Here is a 21,760-nt window from a genome sequence, read left to right as displayed (position 1 = left end):
GAATGCACTGGGTTCTGTGGCTTTCAAAAGACGTAGATGAGCCAGGTCTGGTGGTGAATTCCTTTCATCCCAGCAGAGATAGTTAGATAGCTGTGTGAATTTAAGACCAGCCTAGGTGATGTAGAGAATTCCAGGCCAGTCAGGGAGAGAGAGAGAGAGAGAGAGAGAGAGAGAGAGAGAGAGAGAGAGAAATATTCCGTCCCCACATTGATTGACTTCAGACCCAGAGAGCTCTCTTTCTGTGTTCTCGTTCTGAAGCATGACTTCTTCCCTGTGAGACTAGGGGAACTTCCACGCCTGCTCAGGTGTAATGGAGAAGCTGCACTACGCCAGCCTCCTCAGCCGGCTGCAGAGAGTGAAGGAGCAGGCCCAGGTGATCAATCAAGCAATGGCAGAGCTGGCAACCGTCCCTTATCTCCAGGACATCAGTCAACAGGAGGCAGAATTGGTAAGTATTTGTTTCTCTCTGTTTAAGCTTTCACAGGCCCCGAGCCAGCAGAAGACGGATAGGGGCTGAAAAGGCTTGTGGTAATAGATGGTGTCGGAAGGGAGACGCGGGCCTCGTCCCGCATTCAGATGGAGACACTGGGAGATGGGAGCAGTCTGGAGCTCCATGGTCACTTTCCTTTTCCTGTCTTCCTCCCTGCCTCCCTGCCTCCCTGCCTCCCCCTCCCTTTCCTCTTTCTTTCTCCCTTTGTTTCTTTCTTTCCCTTTCTCCCTTTCTATATAGCAAGAACGTTGTAATGTGTAAAAGCATAGGAAAGGGCTAATTATTCAATTTACATATAAAGCTTTTTGCTTCAATTAAAATGAAAGTATGGGTACATGTGTGTGTGCATGTGTATGCGTGTGCATGCAGAGGCCAGAGGACAAGCTTAGCCGTCTTGCCTTTGCTCAGGCACCTGCCACCATTTGTTTTTACACAGGATTGCTCACAAGTCCAGAGCTCACCAAGTAGGCTAGCCTGGCCTAGCCATGGAGCCCCAGGGAGACACCTGCTTCCACTTTCCCAGCTCTGAGATGACAAACACTGTTTACCAGGCCAAGCTGTTTCTTTTCTTTGACATGGCTTCTAATGATCAAGTTCAAGTTCTCATGCTTGTGGGATGAAGCACTTTAGCAACTGAGCCATCTCTCCACCCCAGATGAAATTCTAATCAATGGTCTCTAAAACCCCAAGATGATCTTGTATGGTCCTCTTCCGTAGAAGAGGCAGGAGAGCAAAGCACTTATCTATATAAAAACACCACCCTACAAAATGTCCCTAAGTGTAGGTCTCCTGCAGCATTACCATACACAGTGATAGACTCAGGAAAAGTTTGAGAGAAAAGTGTGTGTGTGTGTGTGTGTGTGTGTGTGTGTGTGTGTGCGCGCGCGCGCGCGCGCGCGCGCGTGTGTGTGTTGTGTGTGTGTATTTTTTTTAACTAAATACATTCAGGAAACCAGACATTTTATTCTCGCACAGACCAAGTCAAAAACTACTTAAAGAAACAGCTTAGAAACAATCTTCAAACAGATGTGTGTTTTATACTCATAATTAATATTAGAAATCATACCACCTCATTTGAAAAGTAATTATTGAACAGTGTGCTGCCCATTCAAGGAGAGGTCTGGAGAGCCTAACGTGTCCTAGGGAAGGGCTCTTTCCTTTGAAGCTTTAATTGAGAGTAGCTAAAACTAATTATAGACTTGAATTGAATTCACAGCACAAGGATGAGACCATCCCAAACTGATTACCTGTAATTTCCAGATAACTAAAGGAACCCTCCCTCTTTGAGCTTTTACAGACGTAACCAAGAAATGAGCTTCTAGCATTTATATATTTATCTAGACTTTTTTTAAAGTTTGTTAAATAAATGCTGATATTCAGAGTAATGTTGTCAAACAGTCTGCCAAGCCCAGTGATAACGCAATGCATTCTAAAGATGAACCCCATGAAATAAGCCTGCTGTTCACGGAATCTGTAAGTCAAAACGTGCTAATCCTGTCTGACCCATCATGGCGGTGTGCAGAAGAATGGCTTTTAAAAGGCGCTGTGTTCATCCTGCCATTCATGAGGCATTCAACAGTGTGCTAAGTGTGATGCTTTCAAAGGGCATATTATAACCAATTTTAGATGATTAATGTGCCTGTAAGATAAGAGAAGCAAAAGAAATGTTAATTTGGAATGGAAAATCTTGACCCTGTCTTCCTAAAACGCATATTCAAGACATAAGTAAGAAAACTCCAGAGGAATTCTCTGCTTGTAAGTCTCTTGAGCCACACCCCTTTGGGGTTTCCTCCCCCAAGAAATGCCTATATTTCAAAATATGCACAAAGGGCTCAAAACCAACATCACTGAAATGCCTTCCTAACGTATGTATAATTTTTGCAGTAGCTTATGCTTTAGAAAATGGTATTTCATGGGATGATTTTATATTGTATACACTCCCAAAATTTAGAAAGATAGATGGGCAGACATATTGATAGATGATAGACCGACACTATCAAACAGATGTGCGGTTACAGCCCCGACATTTGAACAGTCTGTATTGTAGAAGGTTTCGTCACATTATGCAATAGATTTTACTTTCCAGTTTTCCAAGTATGGGTTAACCTTAAAAAGTAAATCCCAACCTGACCTTGTAGGGCACCATGGGGACAGCGGTGGCTCAACAGAAGCCTCATGAGTGACTCTGCTCGCCGCCTTGCTGATGAAACCCTACGGCACCAGAAGCCATCTAATGGTTAGCCTTCAGTCTCACATGTTCTGACCCAGCCCACACATGCACCACGTGATAGAATTTGTTACTAGTTTCTGGCTCAGTGGAGCTTTGAACTTGGGATCCTCCTGCCTCAGCCTCCCCATTGCTGTGACTATACTGACTTTGTCTGTTTCTTCTGAGATGCAGTCTCACATAGACCATGCTGGAAACTCTCTACTACCCAAGGCTGATCTTGAGCTCACAATTCTCCTGCCTCCACCTACCAAGTTCTAGGACGGCAGGCATGCACTGCCAGTCCCAGCCCATCATATTATTTTCAGTTGGAATATAGCAAATGGCTTTTATTGTTGTAGGCAAAGTGTGCCGTTTCAAAGGGACCTTTAAAAAAGAAGAAGAAGAAAATTAGTTATTTCAAATTTTTTAACAACAGTAAAAGAGTTTAAATGAACAAGAGTCTTTTAAGAGGCAATGAAACAGTGCAGCTTTAGTACCGTCCTCCGGAGAGCTTTTTCATGATGCCGAGAATTATGATACATTAGCCTCAGGAGAAAACACTGAAACACATTCATGTACTACATGGCGTTTCCTGAGAGAATTAACTGCTGCCGTCACCCTTTACAGTCCAAATCTGCTTTAGCAAAACATCAGCACTTACTACATTAAACCCTAGATGCTTCCTACAAATTTGGAGGAAGAATCTTTCCATTGTTTCGATATTTTATGTGTACAGCAATGCTCAGTTATGACTGAAGCAGCATCGAGGTGATGGTATTCATCGTGGGGAATATGAGCAATAAAATGATCAGCGTACAAATGATTTTTTAATTAGGTTTTAATCTGTGTGTTTAGAGAAGTTACTTCCGTGTGAATTCCATGCTGATAATTCTTATCTTGGTATCACAGCTGCAGTCGCTAATGGCAGACGCCATGGACACCCTTGAAGGAAGAAAGAGTGACAAAGAGCGTGTGTGGAATACAATCCAAAAGGTAAAACTCTGAGCCGAAGGAAAAATGCATCCTTTCCTCAGAGAAAATGTCCACATTGGGTCAAGTCTGCTTAGGAGATAAACAAGAGAGGAAAGCAGTCCCTGGGGTGGCTTTTGGTCTGCCTTCTCTGTGAAGTGAATGCACTGGAAAGAACTAGAAATGCAAGCAAAACCAGCGACAGATTTGTTTAACTTGTCAGCACGCACTGTGGTCCTCATGCCCTCCAGCCTTCCTGACCACGATCCTTTTCATTTTCAATTTAAACCATCTGCTTCTTCCTTATTTGTAATGGTATTTTGAAATCCTTTTCCTTGGAATTTTCACTGATTTTTTAACTGCTTTTTTGTCTTTGTCTTTGTTTTTATTTTTGTTTGTTTGTTTATCTGTCAATCACTTGGGAAACACATCCTGGCTCCGGCTCCATGATCTTGCACTTTGGTAGGGGATACTTTTGGGATAAGGTTTCGTCACTGATGATCAGGACAGCATTCACGGGTTGTCCCCAGGTCCTGAGAGACTTGTGTGACACTGTAGAACTGTCTGGAAGAGTTGGCAATGCTTACCTCCAGCTTTCTCCTGGGTAATACCTTCTGATTGCTCTACTTCCCATTCATTCTTCTCCCATCCCGCTGTGGAGCCTGAGATCAGGAAACAAAAGGAACGAAACAAAGAAGGCATCAGTCAATCCATCCGGGAGGGACTCTCGGATGGAATCTGAATCTGAGGAGACCTGTGCTCTGAAATCAACTTGAAACTCTGAAAATATACATGAGAAACAAAATCCACAGAATTCATAGATGTTTGAGTATCAGGGCTACCTTGCTGGGCAGGAACAGTTCGACTATATGAATGGCTGTGAACAACATGCTTTTATAACTTGTAGCAACAAATGAGAATGGCCTGGCCTGGGAGATCAGAGATCAGGAGACCAGCTTTATGATTGCGGTATTTTTAGAACATTCAAAAATTAATGGTCACTACCCAGGTGAAGGAGAAATTTGGAAGGTAGGGAATACCTTACTTGGTAAAGGGCTTGAGTATGTGGGCAGGACAACTCCCAGATCTCACATTAGAGACAAACAAACAAACAAAAAACCCAGCCCTTTGTGGTGGTGAACACTTGTTACCCGGGGGAGGAGAGGTGGAGACAGGCAGGTCCCTGGGACTCCGAGACTGTCCAGTCTAGCTTACTTTGTGAGCCTCAAATCACTGAAGGGCCCTGTCTGCCTCCCAAATCTGTGCTGGCACCTGAAGAATGGTACCCAAGGTTGTCCCCTGACCACCACATGCCTACACACACATACACACAAATTTTCCAAACAGGGTGAAAAACATGCGCCAAGAATACAGAGAAATCAGGAGTATTTGTTTCGGGGGCTCACTTACAGTTTCAGAGGGTTAGTCCATGATCACCATGACAGAAAGCATGGTGGCAGGCAGGAAGCCATGATGCTGATCTGCAGGTGGACAGAGAGAGACCGACTCAGCCTGTCAAGGGCTTTTGAAACCTCAAGGCCCAACCCCAGTGGCACACCTCCAGCAAGGCCACACTGTAAATTTAATTCTTTCCAAACAGTTCCACTAACTAGTGAATAAGTATTCAGACATATGAGCCAATATAGGGCCATTCGCATTCAACCACCTGACAGTCGGGAACATGGCAGCAGACAGGAAGGCATGGGCTGGGACAGCAGCTGAGAGCTCACATCCTGATCCACAGACAGGAAGCAGCGAGCACGTACTCAGAATGGCAGGAGTCTTTCGAAACCTCAGTCTGCCCCCAGTGTGGTGGCTATTCTTAGCTATCAACTTGATTACTTCTGGAGTTAACTATAACCCAAAACCAAAGGACACACCTCACCTGGGAGGATTCCTGCTTAATGTGAAGTAGGGAGATCTACTTCTAATCTGGATCTTTGCAGTAGGAAGACACACCTTTAATCCAGATGTTTAACCCAGATCTAATCTTGGCCACATCTTCTGCTGGAAGCCTATATAAGGACATGAGCAAAGGAAACTTTGGCGCTGTTCCTGCTTCTTCCTACCCCACTAGCAAGTCCATTCCTTCACTGGCATCGCACCTACCTCTTTGGAATTCTAGGGAGACAAAGTGAGACATCCAGCCTCATGGTCTGAGTGACTACAGGATTCTTGGACTTTCCATTCACAGCCAGTCATTGTTGGATTAGCTGGGCATAGCCTGTAAATCATTCTAATAAATCCCTTTTTCATATCTGTGTATTATACATTATATATAGCTATATTATGAGTCATTCTATAAGTTCTGTTATTCTAGATAGCCCTAACTATTACACCCCAGAGACATACCTCCTCCCACAAAGCCATACCTCCTAATTCTTCCCAAACAATTCTACCAACTGAGTACTAAGTATTCAAATATTTGAGCTTCTGAGAACCATTCTTATTCAAAGCATCACAGCAAGCATATCTGCAAGCAAAACCCTCAACATAAAGAAAAATAAAGAATGGTACCAAGATGGTTGCTTGAGCAAAGAGGCGGGGCTAGAGAGAGGCCTTCTGAGGCCTTTTACCAAGGAAAGAACCTGTCACATGGGAAGCTTTTGGCTAAGAACGTAAACTGCGCAAGAAGGAGACGCCACACCAGGGAGCTGAGTGAGAATTTAATAGAAGAGGTAAAGGCACTTGCTGCCCAGGCTGACAGCCTGAGTTCAATTTCAGGGAGTTGCATGGTGGAAAAGGAGAACTGACTCCTGTGAACACCACATGCATGTCATGGTACATGTGTGTGCAGAGGCAGTTGCACACATGTGTCATGGTACGTGTGTGCACAGAGGTGGGTGCACACACATGTCATGGTACATGTGTGTGCAGAGGCGGTTGCACACATGTGTCATGGTACGTGTGTGCACAGAGGCGGGTGCACACACATGTCATTGTACATGTGTGTGCAGAGGCGGTTGCACACGTGTGTCATGGTACATGTGTGTGCAGAGGCGATTGCGCACACATGTCATGGTACATGTGTGTGCAGAGGCAGGTGGAGTGGGGTACGAGAGAGTGCAGAGGGAGAGAGAGAGAAATGCAATTTTTAAAAGAATAACTATGAATTTGTTAATTAAGAAACGGACAAGGTAAGGGAGAAAATAAAGAAAATCAGTACCATCCCCTTGAGCTGGAGATTCAAGAGAAGAGTTGCAGAGACGAATTCTGAGAAGTTTTCATTAGAAATCTGTTAAGGTGCCGCTCTGTCACTCCTGGATGTCTGAAGGAGAAGGGGGGTCAAGAAGGGTTGGACACAGAACTTTGAGGAGGATCCGCTAAGCCACAGATAAGTGAAGTGACGAGGGGGCTCAATGAACTTGGAGGAATTCTGTAGCTTCTGGAAAAACTAGCCTCAGAAATGGCGTGTGTTTCTGTACTGGGGATGGTTTTTCTGAAGAGGTGCTCACAGGAAAACAGCAGCAAATGGAAGGCAGAGAGGCAGGAGTGGGCGAGCGTCTCCTGTTGACACAGACTAACAGCTGGCAAAGCAGAGACGGGGTGTGCAGAGAATGAACCCTCCTGTCACAACTGCCATAAGAAGTGGGCTTCGAGTAAAGAGAATACACGTGTAGAATGGAGTGCACTGACCCTGGGTGCTGTCGAGTTGCCCACGAGAAATATGGAGCCTCATGTTCTTGATAAACACTGAATGAAGGTGACAAGGGATAGGAGAAAGGGGGAAGACAAGAAGGAAGGAGGTGTCAGTCACGCCTTACTCCAGAGGTGTAAGTTTCTAGACCCTTGGCCAGGTAATAGTCATGCAATCATCTGTGTGGCTGGCACTGCTAAGGGAGACCATATAAAGAGAAAAGGGAATTGTGAAGGGCACACTTCATACTGCCGAAGAGAAACCTGCGCAGGAGAGCAAGGACTCGCAGAGAGAATTCGAGCTGGAGGGAAGGAAACTCAATACTGAAGAGTCAGCAGCATCACCAGCAGTTTCCCCTGGCTATACCAATAGCTTTAGAACAGGGATCAGCAGGCCACACGCTGCAGATCGCATCCAGCACAGCACCCGTTTCTGTAGTGAAGTCCATTGTCACAGCCCTGCCGTTCATTTACATGTGGTCTGGGTCAACCTGGCCACGGTAATGACTCAGTCAAAGCTGTCTAGCTGCATCAAGTTTCCAACAGTACACCTCCCAGAAATATGTGCATCCTCTGTAAATGTAAATATTTACAATGACAAATCCAAGTATTCACAGAGCCACACCCCAATGAGTAAACCCTAGGGCCAGGCCAGAAAGGGGAAAGAGAGATAACATCTTTCTGTGTCTTTTGAAAATGCTTCGTGCAGATTCTAATACAAGAATGAGTATTGGGGCTGGAGAGATGGCTAAGTGGTTAAAAGCACTGTTTGATCTTCCAGAGGATCGGAGTTCACTTCCCAGTACCCACATGGCAGCTTACAACTGTCTTTAATTCCAGTTCCAGAGGACCTAACACCCATAGAAAAATACCAATGTACATAAAATAAAAATAAATAAATTTTAAAAAAAGAAAAGAAAATGCTTCTTGCACTTGGCCATGAGCTACTCTCATGGTGCCTGTGTTCATGGGCATGCCTAGCCTGTTGTTTCTTACTTTGTTCCTACATCAGCTGTCTGTGCTGTGTAACAAACAACCCTAAGTACAGCGAATTAAAAAGCAAAAACAAAAAACTATTGTCTCTCAGACCAATACACTGATCAGACTCTATGGCAGTTCTCCCACCTAATTCAACCTTACAGCATGTGCACATAGGTTTGTGAAGGTTCCAAGAAGGCTGTCTCACGTCCTCACAGCTCACACTGGTCCACGGAGACAGTTGCCTGCACATAGGTCTCCTGTGTGAAATGGTCTTCAAGATGGCATTTAACTTGGTGCCAAGAGAACAGTCTAAGAGAAGGAAGTGAATGCATTCGGTCTTTAAGAGTAACTGTCTTTCTACATCACCGTCTGCCATACTGTGCTGAAGGAAACAGTCACAGGCCAGCCTAGACATAAATGGTAGGAAGAACAGATTTCACTACCAAGGAGATGATGGTGAGCATCTCAGAGACGAGGCACAGCAGCGGAGGGACTCTGTATCCTGGGCTGGAAAGCATACCTTCAAGCACACAGGAGTCAGGCAGACAGTGAAGTCCAGGCCCCCTCACTACACACCCAACCAGCGGGCGGGCATCTAGAAAGACTGGCTGGTAAGCAGCCAGTCTTTCCAAATCAAAAGCCCCAGCAATGGCTGTGGCTTTCTAAATAGAAGCCCCTGAGAGATCTTTAGGAAGATGCGAACGGGAAAGAGCAGGGTGCCAAATTCTTCCCAAGGGCTTTTAATTTGGCTAATGCGCCTCTCCAGAGGATGATGGCATCACTCTCAGACAATTCCAGTAGCAAGTAAGTAATTTCCTTTTACTGCTACAGAGTTAATTTGTGTGTGCAGGAAAAAAAAAATAATTAAAAAAAAGCCCTAGTTGAACAAGCTGCACTGTGCAGTGAGCTCACTGGAAGTTCCTATCAGCCTCGCCACCTCTGAGATCTGTTATCTGGAATAGAGACAGCTGTTGTACCTAATGAAAACACTTGAAATTTTCATCTGAAGCAGCAGAATTATGGCAGAAGCGGCTCATTCTGCACAGTTAAAGGGTCTGTCAGAATCCCCATTGCCTCACAGTTTCCTGGGCTCCACGTTGTTATAGGTCTATAAAAAACAACAACAACAACAACAACCAGACAAACTCACCACGCTGCTATGCTGCTCCCTGACTCCTGAGCACTGAGCTCCTGGCTGTGCTTTGTCTCCTCTGGTTCCCCAGAAACAACCGTGTTGGCCCCCACTCCCTGAATTCAAACACATTCTTCACAGAGTCCCAGGGGAGTGATGGTGGTTTGAGACTGACTCTGTAAAGTAGTTATTTCCAGTAACTATGTCAAGATTAAGCTACATTATTGCTGGTTTAGTGATGCAAATACAAAACTGGGCAAGTTACATTTTAAAAAGAGCGGGGATTTTCTTATGTCGGAATGTCCCATCTACGGTGTGGTTAAGACCATCACACTTTGCTCACTCTGATTCTGTAACAGCACTGCCTGGGGAGGAACATTGTTTCGAACATCCCGCTAAAATCTCTCTGACACCTTCCTCATTCAAGTGAAGAGCAAAATATCCCCTTGGTTTCCATTCTCTCAGACATCGTCCTGGATCTTCGAGACTCATTCCTGAAAAATCAGTGCCCTCTTACTATCTGCAGCCTACTTAAGCAGGCAATAAATCACCTAAAACTATAGAATATGTTATAGGGCAACATGGTGGGGTATGATAGGAAAATGGAAGGTGTCAAATACAGAAGAAAATCGTGCCTATCGTGGACAGAACTCGTTTTAGTACGGGAAGCAGCAAGCGTGAGACACTAAGGTGGATGGGGTGTGCGCTCCCAGTTATCAGTGATCAGCTATGGTAAATCCTGCGTAATAAATCGACTACTGAGAAACGGTGTGAAAGAAGATAGAGCGCTTTATTAAAAGCAAACACATTTGAAAGCTGCCAGGAGAGCAGGCTGAAGGAGCAAAGGACTCGCAAGGCATCGTAGTCGCTTTCTGAGCGCAGTGATGAGCACCAGGGCCAAGGCAGCTTACAGAAGAAAGAGTTTATGGGGGTGCTAACAGTTTCAGAGGCTGAGTCCATAGCCTTCCTGGCAGGGAGACTGGCAGCAGGCATTGGTGCTGGTGCTACGCCTGAGGGCTAACACGCTTATCCACCAGTAGGGGGCAGACAGAGGCAGACACACCTCCCACAAGGCCACACCGCCTAATCCTTCTCAATCAACTCTACCAAATAGGAATCAAATAGTAGTCTGTGGAAGCCATTCTTATGCAAACCACCATCCCAGGAAAGGTTATTACAGCGATCCAGGAGAGGAAAGGGAATCCCAAGCCTCAAGTTCAGGTGGGAACAAGGCGAGCTTTCATCTTCTCCTCAGAAGGCAATGGTATTTAAAGAGAGACCAGTGCACAAAAGAAACACAATTGCTGCCTGTGTTGCTCCTCTGGAAGCTGGGACTGGAGCACGTTAAGGGGTGGGATTTATTTTGTCTGACGATCTGAGAGTACCAACCATCCTGGAGGGGAAGGATGGCGGCAGAAGTATGGGTGGTTAGACACACTGTGTCCACAGTCAGAGACTGAGAGAGGTACGCTGGTGTCCTGCCTGCCTTTTTGCTCGGTCCAGGACCCAGTTCCCTAGAGTAGTGCGACCCACACTCAGAGTGATTCTCCTCAGTTAATCCTCCCTGGAGAGCCCTCCCAGATATACCCAGAGCTGTGTCTCCTAAGCAGTCAAGTTGAAAATGAAGACTGCCTATCACACATCCTGAACTAACAAACAATTTGGAGACAAACCAGACCTATCACAAATTAGGGCAAGAGGCAACTTTCTTTCTCTCAGTCTCGGTTTCCTTACCCATAGAATAAGAATATGGGCTAGAAAAGTCTAAACCCTTCCCCAGATTTGAATAAATAGATCTCTTGAAAGCCAAATCGCCAAAATCAAAAAATAAACAATTTACTGAGTTCTTATGGAGCATTATGCATACCAACTCATTAATCTTCACTGGGTAAAAAGTATAATTCATTAAATAGAGGAACCAGCAGGTTACCCAAACTCACATGACCAGTAAGTAACACAAACCATGGCTTGAGCTGACTTGGACTTCTGAAACCTGTGATGGAAACCCAGGACACGTGACACGTGATGGAAACCCAGGACACGTGACACCTGAAGAGCTCTGAGTGATTGCAGGCCTCCAACAATGTGCTCAACACTGTGTCCACGTTCACATGTGAGGCCAGGTGTGGGGTCAGGGTAGCCACTAAACAAAGAGGAATCTGGCCAAGGGTCTTCAGTTCTCAGATTCTTTCAATCTAAGCTAAAGAAGCCACTATGAAGTTTTTGGTTTAGTCTATCATTACAGTTAATTGACTTTTGGGCTGGAGATAGGGTTCAGTGGGTAAACTGCTATCTAAACAAGCATGGAGATCTGAGTTCAAATTCCCAAAGCCTACATAGTTTGGACACTGTAGCACATAGCTATAATTCCAGTGATCTTAAGAAGACATGGTAGGTGGTCACAGGAAAAGCCCTGGAGGTCCTTCGGCCTGACAAGCAGTGGCAAAAACCAGAGATAGTGTCTCAAATGAAATAGAATTCAAGGACCAAAACTCCCCTCGTGCTTACTACAGCACGTATTTACACAACCAATAAACACACTAAATAAGATAATTAGCTAATTAATTGACTTTTGTATAGGCTCCTCCTCCTTTGATGTGTAGTTTTCTGTTATGAGACACTGAACTGCAAGTCACCACCTTCTGAGAACCCCAATATGTCCGCCCCCTCACACATTTTTACACTTTTAGGTCCTGCAGTTTTGTTAGTTACCACTGAATCCTTAAGTCTGATGAAGTTGGATGCTTTTTTAGGGTTTTATTTTTAATTATGGAGATATACGTGTCTCTGTGTGGGTCTATGCACATGAACAGAGGTGCCCACAGAGGCCAGCAAAGGTCATCAGGTTCCCCTGGGGCTGGGGTTGGGAGTCATCTGATATGGGCAGTATGTGACACTAACCACTGAGCTATCTCTCCAGCCCCTCCACTGAGGTTTTATGAAGGGGCCTAACCAGAGAAATAGGAGGAGATATGAAAAAAAAAGCTTGATATTAAGTTGGCACATCTGATTTCTTCTCACTATAAACCCAAGAGGTAAACAGTGCAGCAGGAGAAGTTGTTCTCTCAGTGCATACAAAGCCGAATGTCCCAATGAGATCAGAATTTAGCCTGCTATAACACACTATTTTACTCTTCTGTTTCTGGGTCACTCATCTGAGGCTCGATGAGGGAAATACACTTTGATATTTCAGAAGCAATGAGAGAAGTTTCCTCAGCTATAACCTGAGACCTGTGAGCTTTCATGAGAAGCAGTTTTGAAGTGGGAAGACACTTTCAAATTCATGTAGTATTACAAAATGCAGTGAACTTCAATGAATCCAGCAAACAGAGTGCATGCATGTCCTCGAAATATCCATACGAAGGTACTCCAAATGATTTGCATTTTTATATTCCTTTTCATCTCAAAGCCTTCACTTTCACATCAGCCATTGTCATCCCAGAAATGGCATTCAGAGGTATACTCGCTGGTCCTTTGAAGACGAGCTTGTGATGGGCTAGGTGACCCAGCAACTCAGTTCTGTTGCATTGGCGCAGGCAGAGCAGAGGTGCCTGAATACAGATTGGGAGGTGGGGCAGGGGCAACTGGCTGAGGAGCAAAAACATGTAAACTGCAGCCTTTTATTTACTGCTGCACCAGCATTCAATCCTGAATCCTCGCAGGGCTCCTCGGGGAGAGATCACCCACGCAGCAACATCTCTCATCCGCCAGTCTGCTGGGCTGACTAATGCGCGAGTTTTGTGAATGTTCTCGTCTTTTCCGAGACTCAGCGGCGGTGCCGTTCATTCACAGAGCAGTTAGGCCTGCAATCAGGCTCTCCCTGTGTGTCTTGCCCTTTAAAGCATTTCCGCAGATTTTTTTACAATTTGACTGTGAATCTTGCAACTGCCTGGGTATGTCTGTCCTCATTAGCATATCCATATTCGACTCTGGTGTGAGCTCTGAGCACAGCTAAGCAGTTCTGTCCACAGCCTCGTGCAGGCCGTGCGGGAAGTCTCCACGCTCTTGTCAGTAGCTGTGCTGGGAAAGGCAGGGACAAGCAGGAAGAGACAAGGCCAAATACTCTGAAGGATGAATCGCTACAATTTGAAATCAGCAGATTCTATGTCTACAGGTTTCCAGGCACTGAAGCCTTACAGAAGCTCATGGTTGCCATCAGAAGCCACACTTTTGGACAAAGACACCGTGACTATACTGAGGAAATCCGGAAGCCTTGGTTCTTACCAGCTGCCATCACAGACCAGTGCTCAGCTGCAGATGGTGAAACCTGGCTGTCGCTGAAGTCAGTGACTCTCCCCTTGTCGGTAGGGACAAAGTGTAGAGTTAGTTTGTTGCTTTGGTCCGCTCTCCACGACGCTACAAAACATAGAAGCTTTGTTTAGGCTTGCAATGTCAGAGGTCTTAGTCCACGGATGCTCCGCTCTGTTGCTTGTCGATCACCGTGCAGCACCGCGGAGGCTATCTGTTCACCTGGCGGTAGCTGGAAAGAGAAGGCAAAGCCAGGAAAGACCGGAAGAGGTTAGGGCTCCAATCTCCCTTCAAGGGCACACTCCTAATGCCCTTAACTTCTGCACACTCTGCCCCACCCCTGAAGACTTTACCCTCTCTGTGTAACACAGCACCTGAGCCTATAAGAGACGGTCTAGATCCCAACAATGGCCTTTTCTCACACCATTCCTGGCAGCACTATTTTGTACCTCATTTCCTACCAAAGCTCAGCTTTGCCTCCAAACCTGTGAAGCTCCCTTGATTGGCTGAAGATGGTGCCTTCTAAAACTTTGACTACTTGACAGGACATTTTTGCAGCAGAAGTCTAATCCTCATGTGTCCCTCATCTAAGGAGCTCAAACCCAGAGGTGCAGCCATTTCTAACAGAATTCTAGGTGACATCACAGCCAGCCTGCCGTCACTCAGGTGGACCTAGCAAAATACTCCTATCCAACTGACCATCTTAGGCTGACTGAAGTGTATCTTGGGTTAACGACTATAATCAGTCAGAAAAGGTTCGCAAAATTTATTGCAGAAAATAAAGTTAATACTGATGATAATAAATATTAGCAGGGAAGATTATTGACCTCGTGTTATACCACACACGTGATAGCGCTGTAACGTCTAAGGATGGAGCTCATGCTATACCAACATTCGATAGCGTTGTAACATCTAAGGATTGATCTCGTGCTATACCACACATTCGATAGAGGTGTAATATCTAATGATTGCAACAACCGCATGACACAGCTGTCATTGTGTTTCTATGAAGGATGAGGAAAAGAGCATTGTAAAATTCACCAGGAAATAATCCCAAGTCTGTACTGCATGGTTTGATGAGGAACCAGACTTGAGGAGCAAAGTCCTGCTCCTCATCTCAGGCTGAAACATTTATGCTAAGATAAACACAACTGCCTAGGGCATCAAAGAACATTGCCTACTCTGAGTTCCAATTCTCCAAAAGCAGCCAATGAGAGCAGCTTTGATTCTTGCCTTGGCTGAGTGGATGGTAAGGCTATTGTGAAGAAAGGCTTGAGATCACGGCTTGTTGTCCATCTCAACGTTTACCCGCATGCGCTTCAGCAGCTGCCTGGCCTGTCCCAAACCCCAACACCCACAAGTCTTCACCGATTGCCCTATTTTCCTGTCTCTCTTCATGGACATACTGTATTTACTATTGCTTTCAAAGTTTACCATTTTCCCTTTTCCTGTAACTTCAGAACTTCTAGAGCGTGACTTCAAAAAGTCTGGACATTCTTGTGCTGACGACTGTTGCTCTGAGTTGTCCTCTGAAGCCTGCTCTCTGGTGAGTCTGAATTAGCATTCTAAGATTGCTCGGGATTTCCAAGGCAGCAAAATTTCATAAGCACGTATTGTTGCAGCCTCTCTAGACTTGGCCATCCTGACACAAAAGCCTTGAGTCTGGCCATGAAGCAGCATATTGTTTACCTCCTTCACTTTCTCAGCTCTCCCTGCCTGACTCACTCGCAGCTAGTACAAGGAAGTAATTAACTCTATGCAAAAGTTTGTCAAAGTGCCTCTGTTCAGAATTCATTGTGATATTGATGTGGGAGCAGCAGAGGAGAGCATGTGTCTACTGTATTTTGAACTAAAGAGTACTACTCCGGTATTCTGTTGCATGAATTTTATATAGTAAGATTTGCTATTCTTTATCATTTTTGAAAATAACAGGACAGACTAAAGAGATGGCTCGGCAGGTAAGAACACATGCTACTCTTCCAGGCATCCAAATCAGATGACTCAACCTTCTGTATCTCCAGCTCCATGTGATCCGATATCTCTAGTCTAGTGCTAGTGGGCTCCCATGCCCTTCACTCCTTCACCGTTGTGGCAGCCAAAGATGAGGAGACCACGGTTGACCTTTCTCCCCACTGAGATATCTACTGATGTGCCAACGGAAGTCCTGCATGGACAGAGGACCTCACAGGGAGGGGGGAGAAGAACTCAATGTGATGTGCAACATCACAATCAAATACAGAGTCGGCCAAGTAGCACAGATGGAGGAAATGTGCACTCATGGTTGCAAGATCTGGTTTCTGGTTTTGCCTGACATGTTGAGAAATACACCCATGAGAAAGAGGAACCAAGGCGGCGGCGGGAGGGGGGGCTGTCTATAGGAAAAGCTGCTCTCCCCAAAGCCCAGTGGCACAGGAAGAAAAGGACACGGCTTAGGGTATGGAAGTATAGTCAGAGGTGAAGATCTTTCCTGGCTGAGACAACATCGATTTTCCTTTAGGTTACTTGAGTTTATGGGGTGGGTGATTGCATATTTATCCTAAGTTTTCTTTTTAATATTTCTCTTTGCATCAGAAAAACTGAGAAACTGTATCAATCTGCTTGTTCTGTTTTACTTAAAGAATAAAAGTAAATCCAAAGACATTTGCACCATGTTATGTCAATCTCCTGACATCTAAAGACAAGATTTATGGCAGTGGTTCTCAACCTTCCTAACGCTGGAACTCTTTAATACAGTTCCTCATGCGGTGCGGACCCAACTGAAGACAGACACTCTAAAGCAATCCCACACTAGCTCAGAACTGAGTATAATAAAAGGTTATTTATTTAAGGGTAGACTCACAGATCGCAGTCTCCTGCACAAACAGGAAACAGGAACCAAATCCAGCAACCAGGGGAGCTTTACAGCTTTTATATGAGACCAACCCAAGTGGGCAGGTATCTTAAAGGCTATTGGCTGAAGGAGTTCCCTTAGCGCCCAACTACAAAATTATTCTCATTGCTACTTCCTAACTGTAATTTTGCTACTGTTAAGAATGTAAAAGATATGATATGCAGGACATCTGATAAGTGATTTCTAAGAGGCTACGACCCACAGGTTGAGAACTGCTGATTTAGAGGTTTGGTGCATTATAACAGGGAATGAGGGGAGCAATATAAAACCAAATAAAACAGCCAATTCAACTGCCAGCAGCTTTTCCAGAAAAAAGCTGAGAGGCCAGACAAAACTGGTACACTGCTTCTAAGCTGTTGGAAGGAAAGTATTTTCTAGGCACAGAGCAATATCCGGTGGAATACCACTCAGGATGAGAAGGAGACCACCCAGATGAAGAACCCATAGAAGTTGTCAATCAAAGACCTACCTAAAAGAATGCCTGAAAGAATTCTCTAAGTGAAAAAGATGTAATTAAATTGAAGGGAAAAAAGAAAAGTGCAGCAAGCAAAACTATGATCACAAAACAATAAATTTTCTTTCCTTTTTGTATTTAATGGTGGGATCAAAAATAATCACAACGTATAATACGGTTCTAGTTGTATTGAAGGAAATACTTAAGATAAGTGTATTGTAAGTTGGGAGAGATAAAGAGATATTAAAGCAAATGCAACGAAGAAAAAACTAAACCAAAAACACTCCCAGTGATCTGTCAAGTGGAATTTAAATGCTTCCAGGAAGGGAAAAGAGAAACAAAGCCAAAGGAAAAATAAAACGGTGCGTGCGATGGTACTATGGGTGTGCGATCAAGTCACTGGGCAGCCAGCAGTGCCTGCCTCAGTACGGTGCAAGGCCAGGGCCGCCGTTCTCTCCACTCCTGGGAGGGACCTGCTTGCTTGGGGCACTGTTTGCAGCGGGTGCCTGCCCCAAATGCGGGCACCACCTTCCAGTGGCGTTAGGTACATGCGAGGGAAAGCTTTGACTTTTCGCCTCACCGCTTCTGTGTCCCGCTGGCAAGGTTGTCTACCCCGTTGAGTGGATCTGCTCTATGGCCGCCACTGCAGCTAACACCACCTGCTACTGCTGCCTTCCTCTGCTGCTATAAAAGTCAGAACCCAGTTTCTTCTGGTTACCTATGTCGGCTTCAGATCAGGACTCTTGGTGGCCCTCGGGCCTTCACTGCCTCGCGGACTGAATAGCTACTGGGTCCTCAGCCTCGGCAATGAGGCACAGCAACTGCTGGATGGCTCAGCTGATTCTGTGTAAGCCAATGTAACAAATGCCCCTGTGTTATATATTTATCCTACCACTTCTGTTCCTCTCCAGAACCCTGATTAACACAGTATGTTTGCCTCTAACATATATATCAATTGATATATTAATTTAAATGATTTAAATGGCCTAAAAGCACCAATTAAAAGGCAGAGATTGTTGAAATTGGCAATAAAATATGGCCCAACCATATAATGTACTAGTTTGGCTCTAGAAAGTTTCCCATTGGTCCATATGATCCCTAGCCTGGTTACTCTTGATAAATAATGGAATCTTTATTGGGGGTGCATGTTTTTGAAACAGGGTCTCACTATGTAGCCCTGGCTGACCTGGAACTCACAAAGATTTATCTGCCTGTGCTGAGATTAAAGGTGTGTCATACACACACACACACACACACACACACACACACACACACACACACCCTACCTACAGTGATACCTTTAGGAAGTATGGAGTACTAGGTGGTCTGGTCATTCAGAACACCATCTTGAGTGAGATATCGGGCTCTTAGCCCCTTCCTCCTCCAGTTTTGCCCCTTGGCAATAAAATGCTGCCTCACCACAGGCCCCAGACAAGTGAGCAGCTCTCATAGAAACTGGCTAACACCGCTGTCAATGAACTCACGGCATACATAGCACAGACAATTAATCAAAAGATGGAGGCAGATACATCATACAAACATTAGGAAGAGGAAAGAAGGTGAAGAGGGGCTGGGAATAGTATGCCCATCTGTAATCCTAGCGCTCCAGAGACTGAAACAGGAGAATCATGAGTTTGATACCAGCCTGGGCTATATAGCAAGTCTGGAGCCAGCCATATCAAAACAAACAAACAAACAACAACAATAATAATAATAATAATAAATAATTGGTTGCTATTCTCAGAGAAAATTACTAGAGACGGAGAAAGCCATCTTATAATGATAAAATACTTGCTTCATTAACAACAGAGTCATAAGCACACTTGTGCTAATACTCGGGCCACCAAGATATAAGGAGCAAAGCTGATAGGAAGACAAGGAAGACAGGCATGGCCACAGTCATATTTAGGAAATTTTCTTAACTAAACAAATGTAAAATCAGCTAGGATATGGAATGATTTAACAGTACCATAAAACAACAGGATCTAACAGTTAGTATTTATAGACCTAGCCTCCCACTAAGACAAGAGTGCCCATCCTTTTCAACAGTCCATGGAACATGTACCAAAATAGACAATCACAAAATCTTAAGATCTGAATATCATAAAGAATGTGTTTCTCTGTGTAGTGGATTCAAGCTGGAAATCAATCACAGAAAAATAATGGGGAAATCCCCAAATGCTCCAATAGTCTGTGCATGAGGAAGTAAGTTCTAAAGAAAATAGAGATTGTACGTTTGACTGAATATGAATGAAAACACAAGAGATCAAAATTCATGGAATACAGCTAAAACAGCACCAAGAGAAAAATGTGAAATGCCAAATGCACGCATCTGAAGACGGAAACTTGCAAATTCATCAAAGGTTCATTTGAAAACCCTAGAAAATAAGACAGAAGAAACGCAAAGCAGCAACACAAAGACTATAATAAAGATAAGATGACAAATCAATGAAATTGAAAACAGAAAACTGGGAAATCAATGCAACCAAAAGCTGGCCTCTGAACAGACCAATAAAGCTGAAATCACTTCTTCTGATAGGTTGTCAATGCCTTTGCCACCTGAGCTGAATTCTGGCCAGTGCCCTCATTAAACCTGTAGGGGAGAAGGAGTTGGCAGTGCACATGGGTCATCCCTCAGAGATGCTTCTGCTAGCCCAGATTCTTGTTTCTTTAAGGCACATTGTAAATCTCTACTCATGCAATGTGCATCACCTCATTGTAAGAAATCACCTCATTGTAAGAAATTACATTTCATGGAACCGGCTGATGCCTGCCAAGCAATAAAAACTCTTCAGTGATCAAAATAAAGAAGGGGAGAGAATGACACATCAGCAAGCCAAGGGTTAAACAACCGAATAACCAGCTGTCCCTTTCAGAGAACACATATTGAAGGATCGGTGGTATCTGAGGCAGGAAGAATGAAGCCTAAGCCCAAGTCCTCCCTGTCTGGACTCTATTGCTTAACCTTGGTCAAGTCGTTCAACCACCTAAGACATAAAGTTCCAATATCTACCCGAGTGAGAAGTGATTGAATGGGCATGGTGTATGCACTCAATAAATGTATGTTTTGCTCATAAAAGATTTTAATCATTTTGCAAAACTGACAAAGAAAAATAAGACACAAATCACCAACACAAATAAAATGAAATTCCTATAAATGCAGTAAACATTAGAAGAATAATAGGAAATTACTCCAAGTAAATAGATATGCAGATAAAATGTACCAATTCTAAAAAACCAAGAACCCATACCTTGCCTAATATAGTCCAAATGACCTTTAATGACAAATTCCCTGAAACAAAAAGCCTTAGGCAAATCTGATTTTAGTGAACAGTTACTGTAGCTATATTTAGAGGAATTAACACCAATTCAATAGTGTGGGGGTTTTTTCTTCAGAGATAAGAGAAGTAGGCATTTGCCAATTTTTGTAGCAAACCTGGCCTTATGCTATCACTAAACTAGACACGAACTCTTCGGGTATTTTCTAACCTGAAAACCGACACCCCTTGTAAATCTAGATGAAGAAACCTTTAAAATATTAGTAAATAAAATTTGGAAAAATATAAAAGTACTATATTAATTAAAAGGTGTTCTTGCTTCACAGATGCAAAGGTGACTATTTTAAAAATCACTCTGCTCTGTCATATTAACAGACTACAAAAAGAAAATCACGTTTTTTTATGGGGGACATAGCTTGTTGATTACCTGTTAGTCCCCAAGCATGAGAACTGGACTTTCGATCACGGGGACCCTTGTAAATTCTGGGAGGACATACCAGCCTACCTGTAAGATAGCTGCCTTGGAGAGGGGGAGACTAGTCATTGCCTGGAGCTCTGGGCTTCTGTAATGTGGAAAGTCAATTGAAGACCATTCCTACATAAACCTGTGCTTCCACATGTGTGTACATACATGTACATATATGCTTGCCCAGTACATACATGCATGCCAGACACACATACACACACACACACACATACATAAAAAAAGAAAATCACATGATCATTTCAATTTATGCAAAAAAGGTCAAATCAGATGCCATACATAAAATAATATTTGGAAAATTAGAAATAGAAGTTGTTTCATTGAATTGTTAAAGAACATCCGTAAAGATTTTACAGCTAACAACACACTTCAAAATGAATTGTTTCCCTTCAGATCAGGAGCGAGGCAAAGATGTCACTACTTATCACTCTTACCCAACACAGAGCTGGAAATGCCAGCCACTGCAGTAAGATGGGAAAGAGAGAGTGTGCAGGATGTGCAGGATGTACAGGAAGAAAACTGTCCCTATTCATAAACGACATGATTGTCTGCGTAGAAAATCCCATAGCATGCCGTGCACATACATTGTTTAAAATAATGTAAGTTCAGCAATGTTGTAAGCGAAGATCCACGAACAAAGCTCATTTGCATTTGTACCGGCAGCAATCAGGAGAAACAGAGCATTAACAATTGCTCAGAGTAGATGTTTCCAGTGAATCTAAGAAAACATTTACAGGACGTATTCACCAAACTTACAAAGCAGTATGAAAATTACATAATGAAATGCATCATTTTGTAGAATTAGTGTGTTACTTCAAAAACCACAAAATAACAATGAAAGGAACCAAAGATCTAGATGAGTGAAGAGAGACGCTGTGTCAGCGAATGGCAGAAGCGAACGGGGTTCACATCGACCTCTGGACACGGATACACATGCTGAATACAATTTCTATTAAAATCTCAGAAACAAGTTTGATACATACAAGAAT

At 43.9% G+C, this 21,760-nt stretch overlaps 1 protein-coding gene across 1 annotated transcript in view; it reads left to right on the top strand.

The window, feature by feature from the left end:
• Spata16 (spermatogenesis associated 16) overlaps positions 1 to 21,760 on the top strand; it is a 293,053-nt gene that overhangs the window by 259,180 nt on the left and 12,113 nt on the right. The window contains exons 9-10 of the mRNA XM_048452627.3: positions 284 to 448; positions 3,609 to 3,692. Coding sequence (XP_048308584.3) covers positions 284 to 448; positions 3,609 to 3,692 — 249 coding nt within the window. The remainder of the gene's footprint in view (positions 1 to 283; positions 449 to 3,608; positions 3,693 to 21,760) is intronic.

The sequence above is a fragment of the Myodes glareolus genome, chromosome 20 (assembly GCF_982192425.1).
Source record: "Myodes glareolus chromosome 20, mMyoGla1.1, whole genome shotgun sequence".
NCBI lineage: Eukaryota > Metazoa > Chordata > Mammalia > Rodentia > Cricetidae > Myodes > Myodes glareolus.
Note: the sequence above shows the minus strand (reverse complement) of the source record. Positions and strands in the feature narration are given on the sequence as shown.